Here is a 20,579-nt window from a genome sequence, read left to right as displayed (position 1 = left end):
ATGAATCTAACCTTTTGCAGGTAAAGACATTTATTTTATTATTGATATTTATTTATAATATCATTATTCCTTTTAATTTATTTATGTATTGCATTTCACTTGGAGAGGATTTGTGAAAGTGACGTGATAAAGTATGGTAGTCCATACTCGAAATGTAACCCCTGCATTTTACCCATCCTCACCACAGTGCCCTGGGAGCAACCTTGGGACGGGTGTCTTGTTCAAGGTCACCTCATTCTCTTCCTGCCGCCCATGAGACTCAAACTGGCGACCTTCGGTTATAAGCCTGCCTCTTTAACCATAATGACTACCCCATGACTTGTCGTTTATTGCTTATCGTGTCACCTTAGGTTAGGACCTTGGATTGAAAGAGGCTTCAGACCAATGCCTGACATGGCTGAGGTTTCCAGTCTCACTGTAGCTCTGCTGATGTTGAGTAATTATGATAACTGGATGCAGATAACTAACTGATGGTCAAAAAAATGTGGATTAAGAGAGATTATACATTTCAGATGAAAAGGAAAGAAGATGGAGGAATGCCACGATAACATAAGCCTTAATTAGAGTGGTCTCAAAGCCACATTTGATCTTTTAATCAGGTCTGGGATTGAGATTATGGGTTGGAGATTGAGATTGGGATTACATATGGGATTATCCCATTGGAAGACAAAAGTATCTGTGTCATTCAGCATGTGATCGAATGTAGTGTTAACAAATCAATGTCTCAACACACACGGACAAACTCATACAACCATGCTCAACTCCAGAGGCCCCTTCATAGTTTCTAGTTTGAATCAGATTGAATGCTGTACTACCAGCAGGCATATCATCATTATAGGGATCAGACGGGAGCAATCTCAGATTTAAGCCTCAATTAGATTTTAGTTAAAGTGATGCATTTTATGTCCTAAAAGATGCTTTGAGATGATGATGTTTATTTGGAGAAAATTTAACCGTATGGCCCAGAGACCCCTTCTGTAATGGTGCTCCACACGTGTAGTGTGTGAGCTGTGTGGTCTAAGGCTTTGAGAGCTCTCCATTAGTTCTGGTCTGGTAACATACTCTTCAAACAACAGCTGAAGGAGAAACTAGCAGATTAGTTTCAGTTCATTGGGCACAGGCTTGAATAGGATGTTTGTGACCGTGCCCTAACCAGGCCTGATGATACATCAGAACATATTTGGCATCTGTTGACAAAGTTCTTTCATTTCATAATCAAAGTTGGATGTTGTCTTGTTGGGTTGCAGTTTAACACACTTGAATAATGTCGACGACTGTCTAAATGTGACTATGAAATCCAGGCTTAAGTCTCATACTGTAATCTAATGATGATATATTAGGAGCATTGAATGTACATTGATTTAAATCTTTGAAATGCTCTTCTTTGGTCAATATTAAATATATCAAGGTTATATTTTCACTAAACATTATTTACATTATATAGGATATTTTATATATTTTATATAGACGGTTTCAGCAGTAACAACATAAACAAGCGGCTGCGTGGTCATCACGTAACTTCCGGTAAACTCTGCGAAGAATAAATAACAAAGTCCTTTTAAAGTAGTTTATTTATATAACAAGCAAAATAAACAACACATAGATTACATAGGAACCCAAAACATTTGTTATTTTCGACGAAGTATTTGTTTAGGAGTTCAGTTTCAGCAATTAGTCAGATCATTAAACAAACAGAAACTGGAAGTAAAGTTCGGACCAGACACTTATGGCGTCACCGCACGTGTGCCCGATGAAACGGGATATAAATATTTATATATTTATATTATTTATTTTTTAACTATTTGACTTTAAAGGAAACACTACCATTTTTCAATATTTTACCATGTTCTTACCTCAACTCAGTCGAATTAATACATCCCTATCAGGGTTTCCCGCAGAAAATTTCTTAGTTAAGGTGGTAGGGTTGTGCCGGTGGGCGGGCCGGGGGCGTGGCAATCAAAGGGGCGTCATGATGAAAATATTTTTATTTAAAAATTTTGAAGAAACTATGACAGAAAATGAACACATACTAGATTATTAATGAATTAAATGTTTTATCAACAGGCTAGTTATCCTCCAGACATTGACGAACCATGTGTTTCTCTCATTTCAGCCATGTGGCGTGTGCCCGCTCGCAGTGTGAAGCGCGTCCATGCTATTCTCCGAGATGCACTTGACTGCCTTTTGTGCAGCAAATTTTTTTTTTTGGACGACCTTGTTAAGGTGGTAGGGTATCCCAGCTTAGGTGGGCCGCCCGAACTCAAAAGTGCTGCGGGAAACCCTACCTATCTTTTTCAATGCGTGCACTTAATCTTTGACAGCGCGTCCTGAATGTGTTAGCATTTAGCCTAGCCCCATTCATTCCTTAGGATCCAAACAGAGATGAATTTAGAAGCCACCAAACACTTGTTTTCCGGATTTAAAGACTTTTACACGAGTGGTTACATGAGTATGGAGTTCTCAGGAGTGATCTAAGTGCTCTTCCGCCATACAATATGGTTCTCGTTTTTTCCGCTTAAAAATTGGCCACATTTTATTTTTTGCCACCACACTTACTTGTTTAACTACTCATGTAGCAGTCTTTAAATGGGGAAAACATGGAACCGTTTGGTGGTTTGTAAATGAATCCCTGTTTGGTTCCTAAGGAATGAGTGGAGCTAGGCTAAATGTTAACACATTCACAATGCACTGAATAAAAATTAAGTGCACGCATTTAAAAAAGATAGCTATGTATTAATTTGTTTAAGTTGAGGTAAGAACATAGTAAAATATTGAAAAACGGTGATGTTTTCCTTTAATACCTTGAACCCTGGTTGCCTTCCCAGTACACCTGTTTGATTTTTCGGTCATTGTTTTAAAAAAAGAAAAGAAAAGGGTTTTTAACATGTTCCTTTAAAATGAAATGTTATAGTGTTTTGAAATAATACATTTTTCAATGAACTCATTACCCTGGGAAATCATAGTCTAACATACAGCGACAATAAGATGGAGCTGCTAAGCGTGATAGACCAGAAATGCAAACAGCAAGGGCTCTTGTGTAGAAAACTGTAAATAACAGAGGTGACGGAAATATGAGACCACCCAAAGCTTTCCGTGTGTGAGCCTATGAGCTGGGTTGCTGAGCTTTGAAACAGCAACTGAATACAGTCCTGTCACTGGAAACTAACCAGCCTGAAATGACACGAGTCTCCTGCGCTGCGTCTGTGTGTGTGTGCACTTGTACTTGTGTGTGTGTGTCAGTACACAGCATGTATGTATGATCACAGCTGCGTGACGTGTGTGCATGTGTGCGCACACTTTTTGTGTGACTGTGTGTCTTATATCTGTCCTGCACAGCACGTATGCTCACAGCTCTATGACTGTGTGTGTGCGCGTATCAGATGAACATCAGTGCCTGGTAAAGAAACTCCTCTCCCAAATCGTCTTCACCAGGCACAGAGACACTGAGCTCAGCATGTGTCTGCACATGTGTGTCATACACACAATCACACACTATGCATCCTGTTGGTGCAGACTGAAGACCATATATGGATACTTTATCCATATATCCACAATATCAGGTGGTGTTGACTTTAGCAAACGTTCCTAGTTACAAATCATACACCTTTGTAAATCATACAGTCTCCCAGCTAGATATTTGTTCACCCTGTATATATTTAGCATCTATCTGACAATGTGTGGCATCCCATTCTTACTACAGTTGGATTTTAACACAGGCCTAGATTATAATGAGGCAGAATCATTGTAGTGTTTATTATACTTGAGTATGTTGCATGACACTCAAATATGCTTTATTGGCGTGCTGATGTCTCCTTTGGAGCTCAGAGCAGCTCTCTCTCTCTCTCTTTGTCTGTCTCTCTCGAGCTTTCTAATTGGAACGCTTGCATGCTGTGCTTGGTTCGAGTGAAAGACATAGAGAAGGAGAGCGTCAGGCAGATTTTGACAGACTACACTGCATTTCTTTGATAAAGACTCCTCCTCTCGATTCCTCGCTTACCCCTGCACATAACCACCCACTCCTATTTCTCCTGCGGGAATGCTTTGCGGAGTCTATACGTGATGACTTTAGCAGTCGAGTCCCTGGGATGTTATTTTTTCTGAATTTATAATAAAAATAGACTCGCCTAAAAAAATCTGAGGGGTGAAAAGACGTTTTCCTCCCTTTTTTCCGTCAGCACGCACACACTTCACCCTCCAATTATAATATCCGCCGAGGGATGGCGGCTCCAATTTCTGTCAATGCAGACAGGTAATGCCTCTAAATAACAACCTTATATATTAATGAGATCAAGCAAAAAGCCTATTTTGCATTTGTGACTTTAAAAGTCAAAGGAAGTGAGACAATTTGAAAGTAGCATGCATAATTTGAGGGCTTGTGTTTGATGAGGTTGTTGTCAGGTCATCTCGAAGAAAGAAAAGACGAATTGATTTTCCCCTCTGTTTAAATGACTGATTTTGCAAATTTGATGAAAAGCGGGTTAAGCGAGGGATGGACCTGAAGCACTTTGTTAATGCCGCAGTCATCTATGAAGTCTGTCTGGCTGGGAGACAGCAATGGAGAGTCTCTGTGGTTCTTGTATTGATCTGCTCGGTCAGAGTGTTTGCTGTCTGGCACGGATACCTCTCTGATGTCTGGTCAACGTTGTTGACGTTGATGCTGTTTTAAACTCTCAAGAGCGAAAAACTTCAGTGAAATGGATGAAAGTTTATTGGATCGTTATAGGGGCGGAACAGAGCTCATCTTAGTTTCAGACTAAAGTGCATGTTTGAGCTGCTTTAAAAACATCTTGCACTTATAGGTCTTAACATTTATCATTGTCTTTATTTTGTCTTAAGATGCACACCAGGTATGTTTGTTAAAACTACTTAAATGGCCTACTGTAAGATAACCAAGGCCTAGTCCTGGATTAATTTAAACCCTATGTGGAAAGTGCCCCTTAGTGTTTTACAGGGATGCCAACATGGACAGGTTGTGTTTCATTCATTCATCCCTAAAATATCAAATACAAAACTTTTATATAAGGGAGAGCGGGGCACAACCTAACGCTTTTTGGTTTTGGCTCAATCATTCAAAAAATATTGTGAGTTTGATTAAATCTATTTTTTACACAAGCAACAGACACATCTCTGCTACAAATGAACATTTGAAGTTTGTTTCTAGTAATTACCATTCTTGGACAATTACACCAAACGTGACAGAAGTGCAAACGTTACAACTTACCCCATAGGTGGGGTTAATTGTAACAGGCAGGGGGTTAGTTGTAACACTAAAAATTAAGTTTGCAGGCAAATATTTCAATACTGTTTTGTCTATATACTTAAAGTGGATATTGTTTATATATCTGTCTATAATAGACAGGTATCCACACTGTACTCATTCATCCAGCCCTTTTCTAACAATAGTTTAATTATAAATGGATACAAATGTCTAAATATGTGAGAAAAAGCAGCACAATTATGAAATTTTTTTTTATATGTGACCCAGTCTGTAATAACCATACTACAGTTTCAAAACCAAATTCTGAGATAATGAGCATCAAAGTCTGATTTTAGCCATTAATTTCATTGTAATTTCAATCATTGATGTAACCTTATTCAACCAATATTAAAGATATGAAAAAAAAAATTTGACACAATTTTTGATAAGACAGACACATTTATTTTGTTAGCAGCCAGCAATCATTCGTGTGTAGCCTATTTAAAACATGAAAGCATGAATTCTGCTATCGTTAGCGGTTTTCATATCGTAAGTGCTAAGGGGTTCGTTGTAACACAACAATTAACCCCGCTGGGTCAAAATATTTTCAAGCCCACCAAAAAAGTTGCTAAGAGCTGCAGACATATTTTAAAACGATGCTATGTACAAGACACTGATTAATATGACATAGCATTGGATTTGGTATCTTACAAACCCTACTCAGAAACCGAAAAAATAACTGTTTCTGGAAAAACATTAGACATTTCCAATAATTTGCGGGAGATTGTCTTTTGGGCAGCGTAAAAAAAACTGGAAAAACAAAACGCTCAACCTCGTGCAATAATGTAAACAGTCCGTTTACAACTAACCCCACATTAGTTTTTGCCCCGCGCACCCCTGTTAATCACAATGTGGTTTATGCTGTTTGACTGATTTAATCTTCCTCTCCCTTTCTGACTCCCAAAAATAACATAACCCCATCTGATTTGCACTGGCGAGATTAGCCATCATTTCTTTATTCACATATATGACATTTTCACCAGATATGACATTTCATGTGCCCAACCTCATGCTAATCAAGTCAGACATTGACAGCTTGTCCTCTTGGAATTTTAGAATGAGATGGGAAAAACATGAATTTTCATTGGTGCATGATATTAAGAGTGATGTTCTCGTTTCCTCCGGCATTCCCAGCAGAGGCAGTGCTGCAGACTGGCTCAGCCCACCAGAGTTTTCCTGCCTTGGACTGACCTTGTCAGGATTGCAAAACCCATGTGGCCGCGGCAGATCTCTTTCTTCCCTTAGGGATTGGCTGACTGGCATTGATAGTGAGAAGGTCGTGACCTCTCACTGACACATCAGACACCCGTGTGACATCAGACGCTTCTGATTTTTTTAATCAAAGCAGTTTTTTATAGTTTTTATTCCTCACAGCGCTGCATATTGTTCCATTTGCAGAGCCATATATTTAAAAATGTTTACACAGGAACTCAACCTGCCAGTGGTTTATAGTTATCCCTGCATATTAAGCTGGAGTAGGAGAAAGTACGTAATTATACACCTTACCTAGTTTTATTTGTCTAGTTCATAACTGCATACTGCAGTACATGCTGACAGGGAAACAAGCTATATAAATGTTTCATTACTGCTACATTTTAACAGTAAGCAGTACCAAGCTTCTGCATCTTTTGTCAGATGGCCTGTACCAGAGAACAGCTAGTCCCTAGATTTGTCCATGTTTACAAAGTTTATGGCAATCGAATATTTGAAATAAATCAAGTTATGATTCAAGCTGTTTGCATAAACAAAATGGGACAATAGTAGTATTGTAACATTTTTGTTGTCGCAGCTGCGCAACATTTTTGCCACATGTTGATGGTTAATAGTTGTTTAACCCATTAACTGGCGCTGTTTCGTGAGTGGGACACCTAAGTTTACTTCAATATTCTTCATGTAAATCTATCTATGTTAATTTATCACGACAAACTATATATTGATGGAAAAGTTTAATGCTATGTACACACCAAACGCAGAGCATCGCAATACTTGCTCTAGATTACTCTGAGGATTTAAAGGTATAGCGGAAGATTTTCCCGAATTATTTAAAAGAACCGCCCCTCGATATTTTAAAAAAAATGCTCCCGAGAGGGAACGCCTGTTAAACGCGTGCACGAGACAGAGAGAGAGCGTGCAGGAGCTCAGTTCTTCTCTTCGCTCTGTTTACAAGTTTCTGTCGGCATGTTTACCGTGTCTGTGCGGTTCGTGACTTGTGCCAGGGCTAGCATCGCAAATCATAGCTTACATCAACTTTTACCAGCAGTGATTTAAAATGGATTTCTCCAAATAGCATGACAAAATGTACCTTTCCAGTAGAAACTTCGTGTGGGAAGCCCAACCTGTCCTTTTAGCTCACGCCAGCGTGTGAAATAGTCTCCCATAAACATCTGGTCTTGTTTCTTTATTTATAGTCCTTTCTCTTCTTGTCATACAATTCGTAGACACCTTTTCTCTTGTGACCCTTAGACATTTTGAAAAAAAACAGTGAGAACGCGACCTTCAATGAATGTTTGAAACCGTAGCACAACACACATACACGTGAAAGTGCGCATGTGCAGAAAGCGAACGTAGAGGCGAGCACGTGCGACGGTTATACGTCAACATATAATCAGAATGATTGACATCTGGGATGACCAATAACAGTGGTGATCCACCCGGAAAACAAAAATCTTCCGCTATACCTTTAACTTTGTGTCATGCAAATTTTTGAGACGCGTTTGATGCAAATAGTGCATGTTTTTGCGGCAAACATGCTGCCCATATCCCGTCATTCGCATCGCCACATGCGATCATTAAGGACGCGTCTGATCGCGTCTTTGCATTGACTTTGTATGTAATCTACTCGCACAAAACTCGCTACGTTTTTCTATTTTTATGTATTAAAAATAATACTATATTGCATTTTTATTTATTACAAATAAATGCAAACTGCTATAAAAAAAAATTATATTTGCACCTCTAGACACTTCCGTAAAAAACCTTGAAGTGTCTTTTTTAAATTAGTTAATTACTACAAACTCACACTCAAATTTAATTTTAACTACATAAAAAATGTAAATGTTCTAGTTTGTGTCATTGTTAAGAGTTTTAATTAACAATAACCTTGACAGTTGGCACAAAGACAACAAGAGAGAGGTTTAATTTGTTTTGTAATCCCACATGAGGGTCATAGTGTTTCCTGTCTGTCTGTCAGCTAGTTGTCATTCTCTCTTATTCTCTGCACTTGAGAAGACTTTCACACTGGTATTGTCTGCATATTAATGTGTTTTTGGTTACTACGGTTACCAAAGTTCCTGGTCCCATCCCAAACGCCGATATTATGCAGAGTAGATTAAAAACTTAAATATGTGGTTTGGGATAAGGGCAAGCATGTCTATTTTATGAGCCATGATAATGGCCTCTTAACTTTTCTGTGCTGTCAGATGTCTCTCTCTCTCTCTCTCTCTCTCTCTCTCTCTCTCTCTCTCTCTCTCTCTCTCTCTCTCTCTCTCTCTCTCTCTCTCTCTCTCTCTCTCTCTTGCCCTTGCTCGCTCTCTCGCACGCGCACACACACACTCACTTATATCTGTTCTGCAGGGGCAGACCCTCAATAATTGCTTGACACTCCTTAAGTCCAGTTGTAATTTAGCCAAGCACCAGCAGGGTGGTCACTCACTGGAAATCTAATTAGTGTCTTGTGTGTGTGTGTTTGTGTGTGTGTGTACACATGTCTTTCCACATATAGTTTGTGTGTCCCCAATGAAATGTGCAATAAAATGACGGATGGCATTGACGGATTTTTAAAGAAGAGAGCTGCAAGAGCTATTCCTACCTGAATACTGACCTAAATGATTTTGAGTCAAACACAAAACTGGGAAAAGGTTTAAGTTGTTGTTTAGAGCCAAATATGGCTGTGTATTATACATTTTATGGTTTTAAGGATATATTTTTATGTACTGTATCTCACACAGAGCTGTATTGTTAGCTGTTTTTATGCGTGTGTGTGTAAATGCGTGCGTGACTGCATTAGCCCGCTAGGTGACCCCTGGATCATGTGACAATATCAGGAGACAGGTCGGTGGTAGTGATTGGTTGTTTTTCCGTAAACAAGTGGATGTCTGCAGTCTAAAACCAACAATGATGTCTTTGTGGTCATAGTCACACACGCATACACACCGTGACACTGCTTCCTCCTTGTTTTTCTTCCTCAACCCAAAAGCCCATAAGTCGTTTCGGTAATTTGTTTGTTTTTGTTTTTCTTTCCGCCGAATGGATGAGGGCTGTTGATCGGTTCCTGACTCTAATTTGTCAGACTAAAGATGAACCAAAGTCCAGGTTTGTGTATTTTACGAGAATCGTACGTGATATTCTTTCTCTTCAGCTCTTCCTAGCTCATTAGCTCACAGAAGACAAAGATGTGAAATATTTGCTCAGAGTATATGTGCGAGGAACATAAGGGACTCAGTTTGGCAGATTTCAATGAAGCGAGGAGTCAGCTCATCCAGGATGGTGTATTTGTAATTCAGCAGCAATTCCGCAGCAATTCACCTTAATGTAGGTGTAAAATACAGGAATTCGGTGACGGTTTCTCATCATTGACGGGTTGAAAGGTGTAATTTAAACTCGCAGCATCTCTAATCAGCAATGTTTTCTGCTGATGCGAGTCCACACCTCGGATGAAGCTCCAACACAGTTACATTTTTTGTTCAGTTGGATTCCAGAACTATATGGGATCTATACTGTATATGTATTGTGAATCTGGCCTCTGCCCCAGCTACTTGTGGGTCCCTGACAGCAGGGTTGCTGGGTAATGGGCCGTGCAGAGCCAGAGCACTAATGTGCTTAATCGTGTTTGAAATGACAGAGGAGCCCAGGGACACCAGACTTTATTATGTTGGGCCATGTATACAGAGGGGAGACTCATTCAATCTCTGCTTCTGATGGTGTGAAAGGGGTCCCAGGGTGGAAAAGAATAGAGGAGGGAAAGGGAGCGAATGAAGTGTGTCCTTTTCCCGTGTCAGAGGACAACGAGAGAATTACATTCCAGACAGCCCAAATCTTATTTGAATAAAAAATGATACCCTCTTGCTCTTTACACTTTCTTGGCTGATGTGATGTTTCCTTATGCAGGTGTAATAAACCGCTGATGGAATTTAAAATTGTCTGTGTGAAATTTTAATTGCGAGGTTTTATCGCAAGCATGCCTCTGGCCAGCGGTGATAAAAGACTTGTTAAAAACAATGTCAACTTGTAAATTAATATAGGTCTTTTAAAAGTGATATGACCTCGTTGCTCACACGCCATAAAAAACGGTCTCTGTGCCGGCCTCTGTGAGCGCTTTGCAAGTGATGGGAGAGTTGTTGGTAAATCCAAATGAATGTCAGATAATTAATCCTGAGCTCAAGAGATTTCTCTTCCTCAAACTTTACAGCAGCTTCTTCACTCACTCACCCCGCCCCACACCGCATCAGCAACTCTGCCCAGCAGCCCCACCCACACAGGGCCGACAGAGAGCCAGCACTGGCCCCTTGGAGGAAGCAGGGGATTAAACAAGGGTTTAGTCACATATCGACAGCTGTCTTCTCATCAGCACCCCACATTACTACAAACACCACATGAATGAAAGCTGATTAGAGTAAGAAGCACGCAGACAGTTTGCAAAGATGCTCGTGAGTGTTAATGTGTGCCACCTGCCTGGAAAAAGAGAGAGAGAGGGGAACTACTTAGTTCTCATTGTATGCATGTTAGTATAAATTGGAGGATTTTTGTGCATCATAAGCATTTACAGATGTGTGAATTTGATCTTGTACAGTTGGTGTGACTTAAAGGGATATTTCACTTTTTTTGAAAATATGCTCATTTTCCAGCTCCCCTAGAGTTAAACATTTGATTCTTATCGTTTTGGAATCCATTCAGCTGATATGATCTCTGATCACTTTTAGCATAGCTTAGCACAATCCATTGAATCTGATTAGACCATTAGCATCGCGCTAAAAAACAACCAAAGTATTGCAGAAGGCACAATGATATTATGCAGAGCCTGAAAATAGTCCCTGCTATTGAAAGTAACCAAGGGGACTATTTTCAGGCAGTGCGTAATATCACTACGCCTACTGCGGCCATGTTACACCAGCAAAGTCCTTTATTATTACGTCAGTTTGAGAGTATAGTTCCTAGCCATATCTGCCTAGAAAATCACAACTTTTAATTTTATGTCTGTTTTAGTACACGATGTAACTACAGAAGAGTCAAGTTTTAAATAGGAAAAAATTATTATTTTTAGCGCGACGCTAATGGTCTAATCAGATTCAATGGATTGTGCTAAGCTATGCTAAAAGTTCTAGCACCTGACCCGAAGATCAGCTGAATGGATTCCAAAACGTTAAGAATCATATTTTTAACTCTAGGGGAGCTGGAAAATTAGCAAATTTTCAAAAAAAGTGGACTGTGCCTTTAACATAAACAGGTGTGACCTAATGTAAGTGGGTGTGGCTTTATAATAAGCATTGTGCATTTCAATAGCAATAGAAAAATGGATAGCATGCGAGGTTGAAGCAATGTTGGTGGGGCTTTATACTCCAGTGGTATTGTACAACAGTGTTTTTAATCAAATTATTTTAACTGTGGGCTGCACAATGGAATAAGGTGGGTCACGCAAAGTCACTTTGATATTGCAGTGAGTGGCAGAGAGAGAGAGAGGGAGCACAAAACCAGTTTAAGGTGGGTGGGGCAAGTCACTGTGATATTGCGGTGAGTGGCACAGAGAGCGAGAGAGAGCACATAAAACCGTTTCGTCTAATAAATCACTGCCAGTGACAATGGTTGTAATATCTAAGGTATTTTGATATTGCAATTAATTTTTTATTACTTTCAAGGAAAATAAACTTATCTTTAATGAAAGAGAATAAATGTCTATTTCCCCCATATTTTATTTAAAATATTGTGGTGGTGAGATAGACATCCCTAAATGGGTCCTGAAATGAATTTTTTTTTCACTATGTGTCTGAATTACACATTTTTGTTGTCATGTAAGAAAATATAAGATTTTACTCATCCACAGAAAATATGCTAGATCATCTTTACAGCCACGCGGCAGACATTTTAAACAATGGGATGAAGGAACTGTCTGTCAAATCCAAATGTCCTACTGTATACAGTCAAATGCAAAGTGCTGATGTTACATCCACTCCACCCAAAAGATTATGATGACACACATCTCATCCAGCTTGTAATATCATTGTGCCAAGAATTTCAAGCTGTATTGGAAGCTTATTTATGTAGCCTGAATGTGCCGAGCTATACGGAGACAGACAGAGTGAGCTGAAGTGAAGTAATTAAGTCCAAATCCATTTAGGTCATTTAATTAATTGAGGGACACATTCAGTGGTTTCCCAGGCCTATCAGTGCTCACATCAGCCTTGAGAGCTGATTGAGGTGCCATTTGGAGCATGTACGGTGTTAATGACAGCAAAGAGAGAGGAGCTCGGAGGAATGGGCTGTCTGCTCTTATCTGCGCCGTACGCTACTGAGGTCTCAAACTTTTGGGTCTCTCAAGAGTGCTGAAGGGATGTCTTAATGTTGATTATTATTAGGGCAAGAGTTTGTTAAGGAGTAATTCAACCTGGCACCTGCTTTTAAATTTCGTTTTTTTATGAAGATTTCTGAGTATAATTGTGGTTAGTGGTGCTTGCCGAGGTAGTCTGTTTTACTTGGGAATCAGCTTGTTGACCCTTCATTGAAAATCTATGCACGCCACGGTATACTGTCCATGTCCAGAAAGGTAATAAAAACATCATCAAAGTAGCACATGTGGGTCAGTTAGAATGTGTTGAGGCATCGAAAATTTGAAGCATCGACTTTATTTAGCATTGTCTTCTCTTCCGCGTCTGTTGTGAAGTGCATGCGTGAGACTAAAGTCACGTGACTGCAGTGACGCGGATGACGTGTTATCCTCAGTCATGTTTGCGAAGTTTTGTTTCCAAACATACAGCGTGTGTTTCCCTCAGACTTTAAACGAAGCCAGGGCACACAAAAAAAAAACAGCTGAGACGCACCAGATAACACGCCAGCTGCGTCATACGTCATCCGCGTTATTGCAGTCACGTGACTTTAGTATCGCGCATGCGCTTCACAACAGATGCAGAAGAGAAGACAATGCTGAATAAAGTTGTAATTTTTGTTATTTTTGGACCAAAATGTATTTTCGATGCTTCAACATATTCTAACTGATGTTTTTATTACCTTTCTGGACATAGACAGTATACTGTGCATAGATTTTCAATGAAGGGTCAACAAGCTCTCATACTAAATCTAAAACATCTTAAACTGTGTTTCCGAAGATGAACTGAGGTCTTACAAGTTTGGAATGACATAGGGGTGAGTCATTAATGACATTATTTTCATTTTGGGGTGAACTATCCCTTTAATGCATGTGAGGCATTGTTAAAACAAAGGTGTACTTTACTTTTACAAACAGCCAAGAACAGACTTAAAATGTTCATCTGGCAGATGATTAAACGGGTGATTAAATACAATAGACTTGGACTGAAAAATAAAAATAATTTATTTGGTAAGAGCCAGAATATCGTGGGATCTTTTGACCTAAGCCAGCTTACACCCATCTTTACTTCACTTACAATGCAAATTATAGTTGTTAAACATTTTATTCCTGATTCACTTTATTTATCTATTTTAAGATTTGTTTGGAAAAGAGATTTCATTTTTCCGCCTGCTTCTGTATTTCACATGATCGTCTATTCCTTGAAAAGTAACTCTGCTCTGGTTCTGCAGTCATGAGATGTCCAGATGATATAGCTTGTGCTTGTCTGCCATGGTTCATGCTTGTTTGTTTCTATAGGACAAAGGCCACATGATCATTCAGGCTTTGGACTGTGAAAGATTATATCTTACCATTTGTGCTGCATTCTCAAAAAGAGTGTGTTTTTGTTAAATGTTTAACATTAGCCTGTCCATGTACCCAATGCTATTTTTCTGCGTATATCTATAATCATCACACATAATCATTACAGTATATAACCCTAACAGGGTGTGTGTTCATGTGGGGTGATATTAATACTGATGGGACTTCATATCCGTGTTGACACTGCCAAAGTGCTAAAGCTCTAACAGCAGATGACTACTTGAGTTCTGATCCAAAATACCGACTGGTCATTAAACGTTAATCGGCACGCTGGCCTCTCATAAAACACATATTTATCTGTAAGTCTGTTTACTGAAGCAGGGGTCTGGTGGGTTGCAACGATAAAATGGGCCACAGGTCTGTTCAGATAAAAGAAGAGAAATGCTAAATGTAAATAATTAAATGCAACTAACCATGTAATTATTTATAGCAGATAGCAAAAATAAGCTTTAAAAGGGAGGTTTAAATGTTTTCCATATACTATGCAGCTGACATCAAATGTAGCATTGGTTTTTTTGTAACATAAATGTGGTATATATAAGAAGTTTAGATGCAAAACCCTCTAAGCGCTCCTTCAAAAATAAGCAATGTTAACTGGTGCTGTCCCATGAGCGGGACACCCGAGTTTACTTTAATATTTTGCATGTAAATTTAATCTATTACGAAAAACTATATATTGTTGAAAAGGTCTAAGGATGTAGTTTTCATATTTCAAAACCTTTTAGCAGTATAATAATGCAGTGACTCTAATTTATTAATTTGTGACGAGTATGCAGCAAACCAACAGTCCAATTTTTTTATATTTTTATGTATAAAATACTACTATATTGCATTATTTTTATTTATTACAATAAATTAAAATTGTTTTAACAGTTTTTTTATTTAATATTTTTACCTCAAGACACTTCGTACAAAACTTAAAAAAAATAAAACTTGGGGTTCTAGACCAAGAAATGCCAAAGTTATATTAATTTGAAGGTGTACATCACCTTTTTACCCCCACACATTTAAAAATGGCTTATTTTCACAAATGTCACTTAAGCCATCTCATTGATAATTTGATTGTCTTTCGCTGCAAATCCCTCTAAAACCGACATGGCATTTTCTACCAAGAAAGCTGTCATTCCAGGGCTGTAACCAAAATAGACATTGACAGGGATATGTTCCCCCAAAAAATCAGAAACTTATATTTTTAAAATGCATATAGCCCTGAATGCTTCGGTCCCCCCAATATTGAAGATGTGGTTACATCTTTGGGCATTTCTGAATGAGCTGAGACCGGGATTAAGCATATTTGAAGCAAAGGTATTTAATGAACGAATAATACATGCCAAGAGCATCCGGTTAATATCATTATCTCATTTTTGACAGAAGTGGCAGTTAGCGGCTTTTGCATCTAAGCTCTTCATATATTAAACATCGGTTCTGTTGCAGCAAATTTAGTTACGGTTTACTTTGTGTGGTACTGACATTTAGAAATGATATTTTCACTTTTTCATATAAAGGCTCATTTTAATAATGTTGAATATTTGCCTTTTGCAGTTCGTGGGACTATTAAATGTAATAGTTATATAAGTAATAGTATAAATTTCAAGAGTGCTTCATGTAAAGTCTAAGTTCTGAAGCAAAACCAGTTGAAAGCCACTAGAATAAAGTACAATGCTTTTCTATCTATGGGCCATTGTATCATGTAGAATAACCTGATGCTGAACTCATTACTGCAGTCCATTATGAATCTAACACAAACACTCAAGCAGTTATTAATAATTCAGCCTGAATGACATTTTCAATAGGACTCTCAGGCAGGAGATTTTAATTTTTTTTCCTCTGCCTTGAAAAAAACGTTTTTGATCCATCCCTGTTGGCCTTGTGTAAAAGCTGACAGACTGAAACGATATCCCAGCAGCCTTTGCGGTTAATTGAGTTAAGTCACCTGTGAAAGACTGTACAGTTTAAGTCAATGAGCAAGGTGTCCCCCAGGCTGGGGCCCTTATAATAAAACCTAATGTGTTCACCCACGCACTCCTTCTCTTTTATTTCCTGAGCTCTGTTTCTCCTTTATTAAGTTGTGTGTGTGTTAATAATAAAGTACACTTTCAGTCAAACACATTTTGACTGCAGGTTGTTGGAGAATGTAACTAGATTAACAATGACTTCACAGTCGTTGCATGTACAAATTGATCACTTAGGTAATGCTGCAGCAGAAATGTGAAAGTATTGTGAAACCAGTTTGACAATGGTGCTCTCTTTATGGTCTCTTTCAGGTGGTGTTTGGTCCACTCTGGGTCATGTGTGGCTGACTTCTATGCTCTTGCTGAAATGAGGTTGGTGGTTTTGGGGTCGCGGCCCCTCTTGGCCTTGACCCTCACATTCACCTTTACCTGCCTAACTCATCTGTGCCATGGTGCCACACCCTTTCCTCAGGACCTGGAGCCCATCAGCACCATTGGAAGTGAACGTAAGTATTGGGGGGTGGGTCACAATGGTCAGCTGGTTTTCTTTTATTATTCGACTAGTCATAGGAACCCAAGGCTTGATGATTCGTGATGTGTGTTTTTGCACATATTAAGTATATGAAAAATGAGCATAATAGCTTCAGTCATAGGTTCATTTTCACTTAAACAATTGTGCAGTAATAAGTAGGAAATTATCACAGATTTGTTTTGGGACCTCGGGGAGAAAGTGAGCCTTAAACCCATGGTTTTGTCAGATCTTCATAATTCACAAGCAATTTGAATTATGATTGCAGTATCTCATACGGCATAGCAGTAGAGGCATTAAACCGTACCCTAAGTGTAAAAGTAAAATGCCTGCCAAGCAATCAGGTCTTGGCAGATGTAAAGCATTTCCCAGGCCAAAATCTCGTATCAGCAACCATGGGTGCCAAGTCCATCCCCACTACACCTTCCTGTTCCCAACCCTAATCTAGCCCCTTCCAGTTTACCGCCCCATGATGCTCTCCAGCTTCCAGACGCAGTGTTTCTAAACCTCAGAGCTGCTGTGAACTTGTTACTATTTGCCAAATAAACCCTTCAGTATTGGCCATGTTGAAAACAGCAGGATGTGGAGAGGCCTACTCAATGTCAAATGATGTGTAATAGATATGTTTAGTGTTTTATGTTGCTATTTTTGTGTTTTATTTATTTATTACAGACTGAGTACCCAGCCATACACTGTTTTTCATAATTCTTTAAGAATACAGAAAATATTCTGCTGGAATTCACTGAATTTGTTGCACCTGTAGCTTAGCTGTTAATTAGCTCTAGGGACCACTGGTGGGCCGCGGCCCACCGGTTGAGAATCACTGCCCTAAATGACAGCAGTGGCTCAGAGGTTATGTTTGAGCATGTACGTGAGCTCTGCAAGGTGTTTTGTTCTGTCGAAATGATTGTCCCTATTTGGGAGAGAGTACAAGTGGATCAGAAAGAGATACCGAGCCTCACAACCATTGGTACAGGTAGCTGGGCTAATAGAGCGCTCAGAGAAGAACATCACATGAGTAATGAAGCCCATTTATCAACTATTTCCACCTATGTTTGTGTGCTTCTACATCTTAAGGCTTTGTGCAAACGCTTTTGAACATTATATCATAGTCATAGTAATTTTATTGTCATTATACTGTATACAGTTGAACGAAATTTCGTTTCATCATTTAAACTCATTAGAACTGTGGCTGCAATGTAGCAACAAACAGTTGTCACTTTTGACATTAGTTAATTTTATTCTCTTTGTTTAATTATTTTTAAGAAGTGAGCGCCATATTCTAACACCCAGTTGCTGCAATGCATCCTACATCGCCATCCTTGTTTGGTCAAAAATAGTTGAAGTTTCATGTTGGCATAAAGTTTTCAGGCTTCTATGAGTACATGAAAATTTGAGAGACAAATATATGTTGCTTGTGTGTGGGTAAGTATTTAAGATTGCTATAATCAGTCCTTCCAGAAAAACGTAGTTTTTTTTGTGATTGTTGTGGGCAAAATCCTTGATCTTGCGGAAAATGCAATGGAATATGCAGGATATTTATGCAATTTTATGCAATGAAATTGTGGGAACTTGCAAAAATTGCGGGATCTTTCAGTTTTCAACTTTTGCAGCTTTTTAATGGTGTTCACGTCACATAATCATGTCACTTTATAACGTCCCCATGGCAATGGGACATGTAAATGCAACATTTTTCATATATGTGATTTTTTTGCTATGAAAATCCGCATATTTTGTGCATGGAAATCTGCAATTTATGCTGCGAAAGTGCAGCGTATTTGAAAAATTGCGTCCTCCGCATAAATATGCAGACTTTGGCTCAGAGCCGGCGCCATACAATAACTAATAGGGGGGCACGCTGCTTCCAACGGGGGGCACGCAATTGGCAACAATAACTTGCAAAACATGCATTAAAACAACAAATACAGTGCAAGTACACACTCATACAACTGGTACAGACTGTAAGCTAATTGTATCACAAACAAATAAGTATTACCACTTTGCAATGCTGTTAATGGTCTATAGCCAAACTTCACATTTTAACTAACGTAAATGAAAACAATGCTAATTTACCTTTAAAAAAAGCTGAAGGCGTTGTTTGCGAACATTAAACTTCCTTAAAACAGTGTCCTGTAGATTTAAAAATTCTGCCTCGACCTCTAATCTCAGAGTTTCATTAATATGCTAAAGATGTAAAGACGCAACGCTGCAATACAACCAATCAGAGAAACTGGTCTATTTTAATTTTTAAAAAAAACGTATATCAACTATATTTTCCTCATTTGATTACATTAAAAGTCATGAAACATTCGATGTTTAATTTATTTTAATTATTCTTGATATATATTAAATTAATAAAAAACTGTGTAGGGGCACACAACCTGTTTGGGGGGGCACGGCCCGCGAATGCCCCCCCTTGACGCCGGTCCTGCTTTGGCTGATTATGCGTAAATCATGCGATCGCATAATCGTGTTTTTCTGGAGGGACTGTATAATATTTCTTGAATATTTTTTGTATTGAGGAATAAGGGTTCCGTCTGTCTCTCCATGACTCTGTCTCTATAGACATACAGGAACTCCGGGAAATCTTTCCTAAGTGATGATACTACAGGGATCATATGGTGTTTACCCCAGAAATCCCTTGGAGAAGATGGGGAGGTTTCTTCTGTAGTTTAACCCTTGCATTGTTGTTTTTGAACAACAGTACAACCTTCAGTCACTGCTGAGTCCACCTGTGGCCTGCAAAACTTTAAAAATCCACATGCGTATAAAGTCTAACCGTCAGCTATTATATTGGGTCTTAGCAATAAAGATCATATACAAGTATACTTATATTGTTTATGTTTTCTTTCCACCCACAGGTCACGTCTGTGACCCTATTTTTCTGCAGAAGGCAGTTTTAAAAGCAGACCTGTAAATTAAAGGTCCCCCCGGGTCACTGTAGTCATTGAAATTGAATTTGTTGTGAAGCCATACCAAGAGTTTAAATTGTTGTGTGGATAAAAAATTGTGAGCCCATTTAGCTGTCGTAAGAAGAACATGGTGAAGTAACTCTTGACTCTTGACATTCTGCTAGAAATAAATCTCTTATGTATAAAGGAGAATAATTTGCAAATGGTACTTGCTATGTCAGAATGTAAACACACACATCAGTATAGCTTGCAGCAAAATGAGATCTGGGATATGAATCACTTTTCATGTTGATGTAAACAGTGGGGGGACATGTTTATCAACCTACCGCTTGAGCACCACAGCCTAATGAGTCTCAGTGCTAACCACTGGACCACAAAACTCAGAGTTTTATAGATATAAATATTACTTGTTGTTATTAAATTACAGTTAAATAGGGAAATAATTAATTGTAAAATAATCCTTAACCTTAAAGAGTATGATAAAATAATGTTTAAGGTGACACCAAATATTAAAACAATATAAGATTTTTTGTTTATTGTTGGTTCATGTGTTACTAGAACACCTGGTAAATCATGGAATGTTAGTTTTTATTTCCAAGCCTCTAAATGTGACTGAAATTAATAAAAACTTTCAAAATCATGGAAAATGAATGGTAAAGTGTGTATTAAGTAATAAGATTTATATTGCTGTTTATGTCTTCAGTCTCGGCTGCATAATGTTTTAATAAATCTTAATATTATATTCATACTGGAATGGTCATAGAAAAGTCATGAAACATTTATTGGTCAAAAAAATGCTGGGAACTGATATTACCATGTCTTTTCTCTTCCCCATCCTGCAGACACCTACCTGTACCCCAGTTACCAGGGGAATATGTCCGATAATGACACTGCCAGGCTGGGGCTGGATTTTCAGAGGATGCTGCGGATTAACCACATGCTCTACATTGCTGCCAGGTATCCCACGCCAATTCAGTCACACACACACACACAGTTACACTGCACCACTGCAGAGAAAACCACAACCACAAAG

At 38.7% G+C, this 20,579-nt stretch overlaps 1 protein-coding gene across 3 annotated transcripts in view; it reads left to right on the top strand.

The window, feature by feature from the left end:
- The window catches only part of sema6cb (semaphorin 6Cb), a 141,220-nt gene that overhangs the window by 70,704 nt on the left and 49,937 nt on the right, over window positions 1-20,579 (top strand). For all 3 annotated transcript variants that reach the window (XM_065245416.2, XM_065245415.2, XM_065245414.2), the window contains exons 4-5: window positions 16,418-16,611; window positions 20,389-20,503. In XM_065245416.2, coding sequence (XP_065101488.2) covers window positions 16,473-16,611; window positions 20,389-20,503 — 254 coding nt within the window. In that variant the 5' untranslated portion in view covers window positions 16,418-16,472. The remainder of the gene's footprint in view (window positions 1-16,417; window positions 16,612-20,388; window positions 20,504-20,579) is intronic.

Source organism: Paramisgurnus dabryanus, chromosome 13 (assembly GCF_030506205.2).
Source record: "Paramisgurnus dabryanus chromosome 13, PD_genome_1.1, whole genome shotgun sequence".
Taxonomy (NCBI): Eukaryota; Metazoa; Chordata; class Actinopteri; order Cypriniformes; family Cobitidae; genus Paramisgurnus; species Paramisgurnus dabryanus.
Note: the sequence above shows the minus strand (reverse complement) of the source record. Positions and strands in the feature narration are given on the sequence as shown.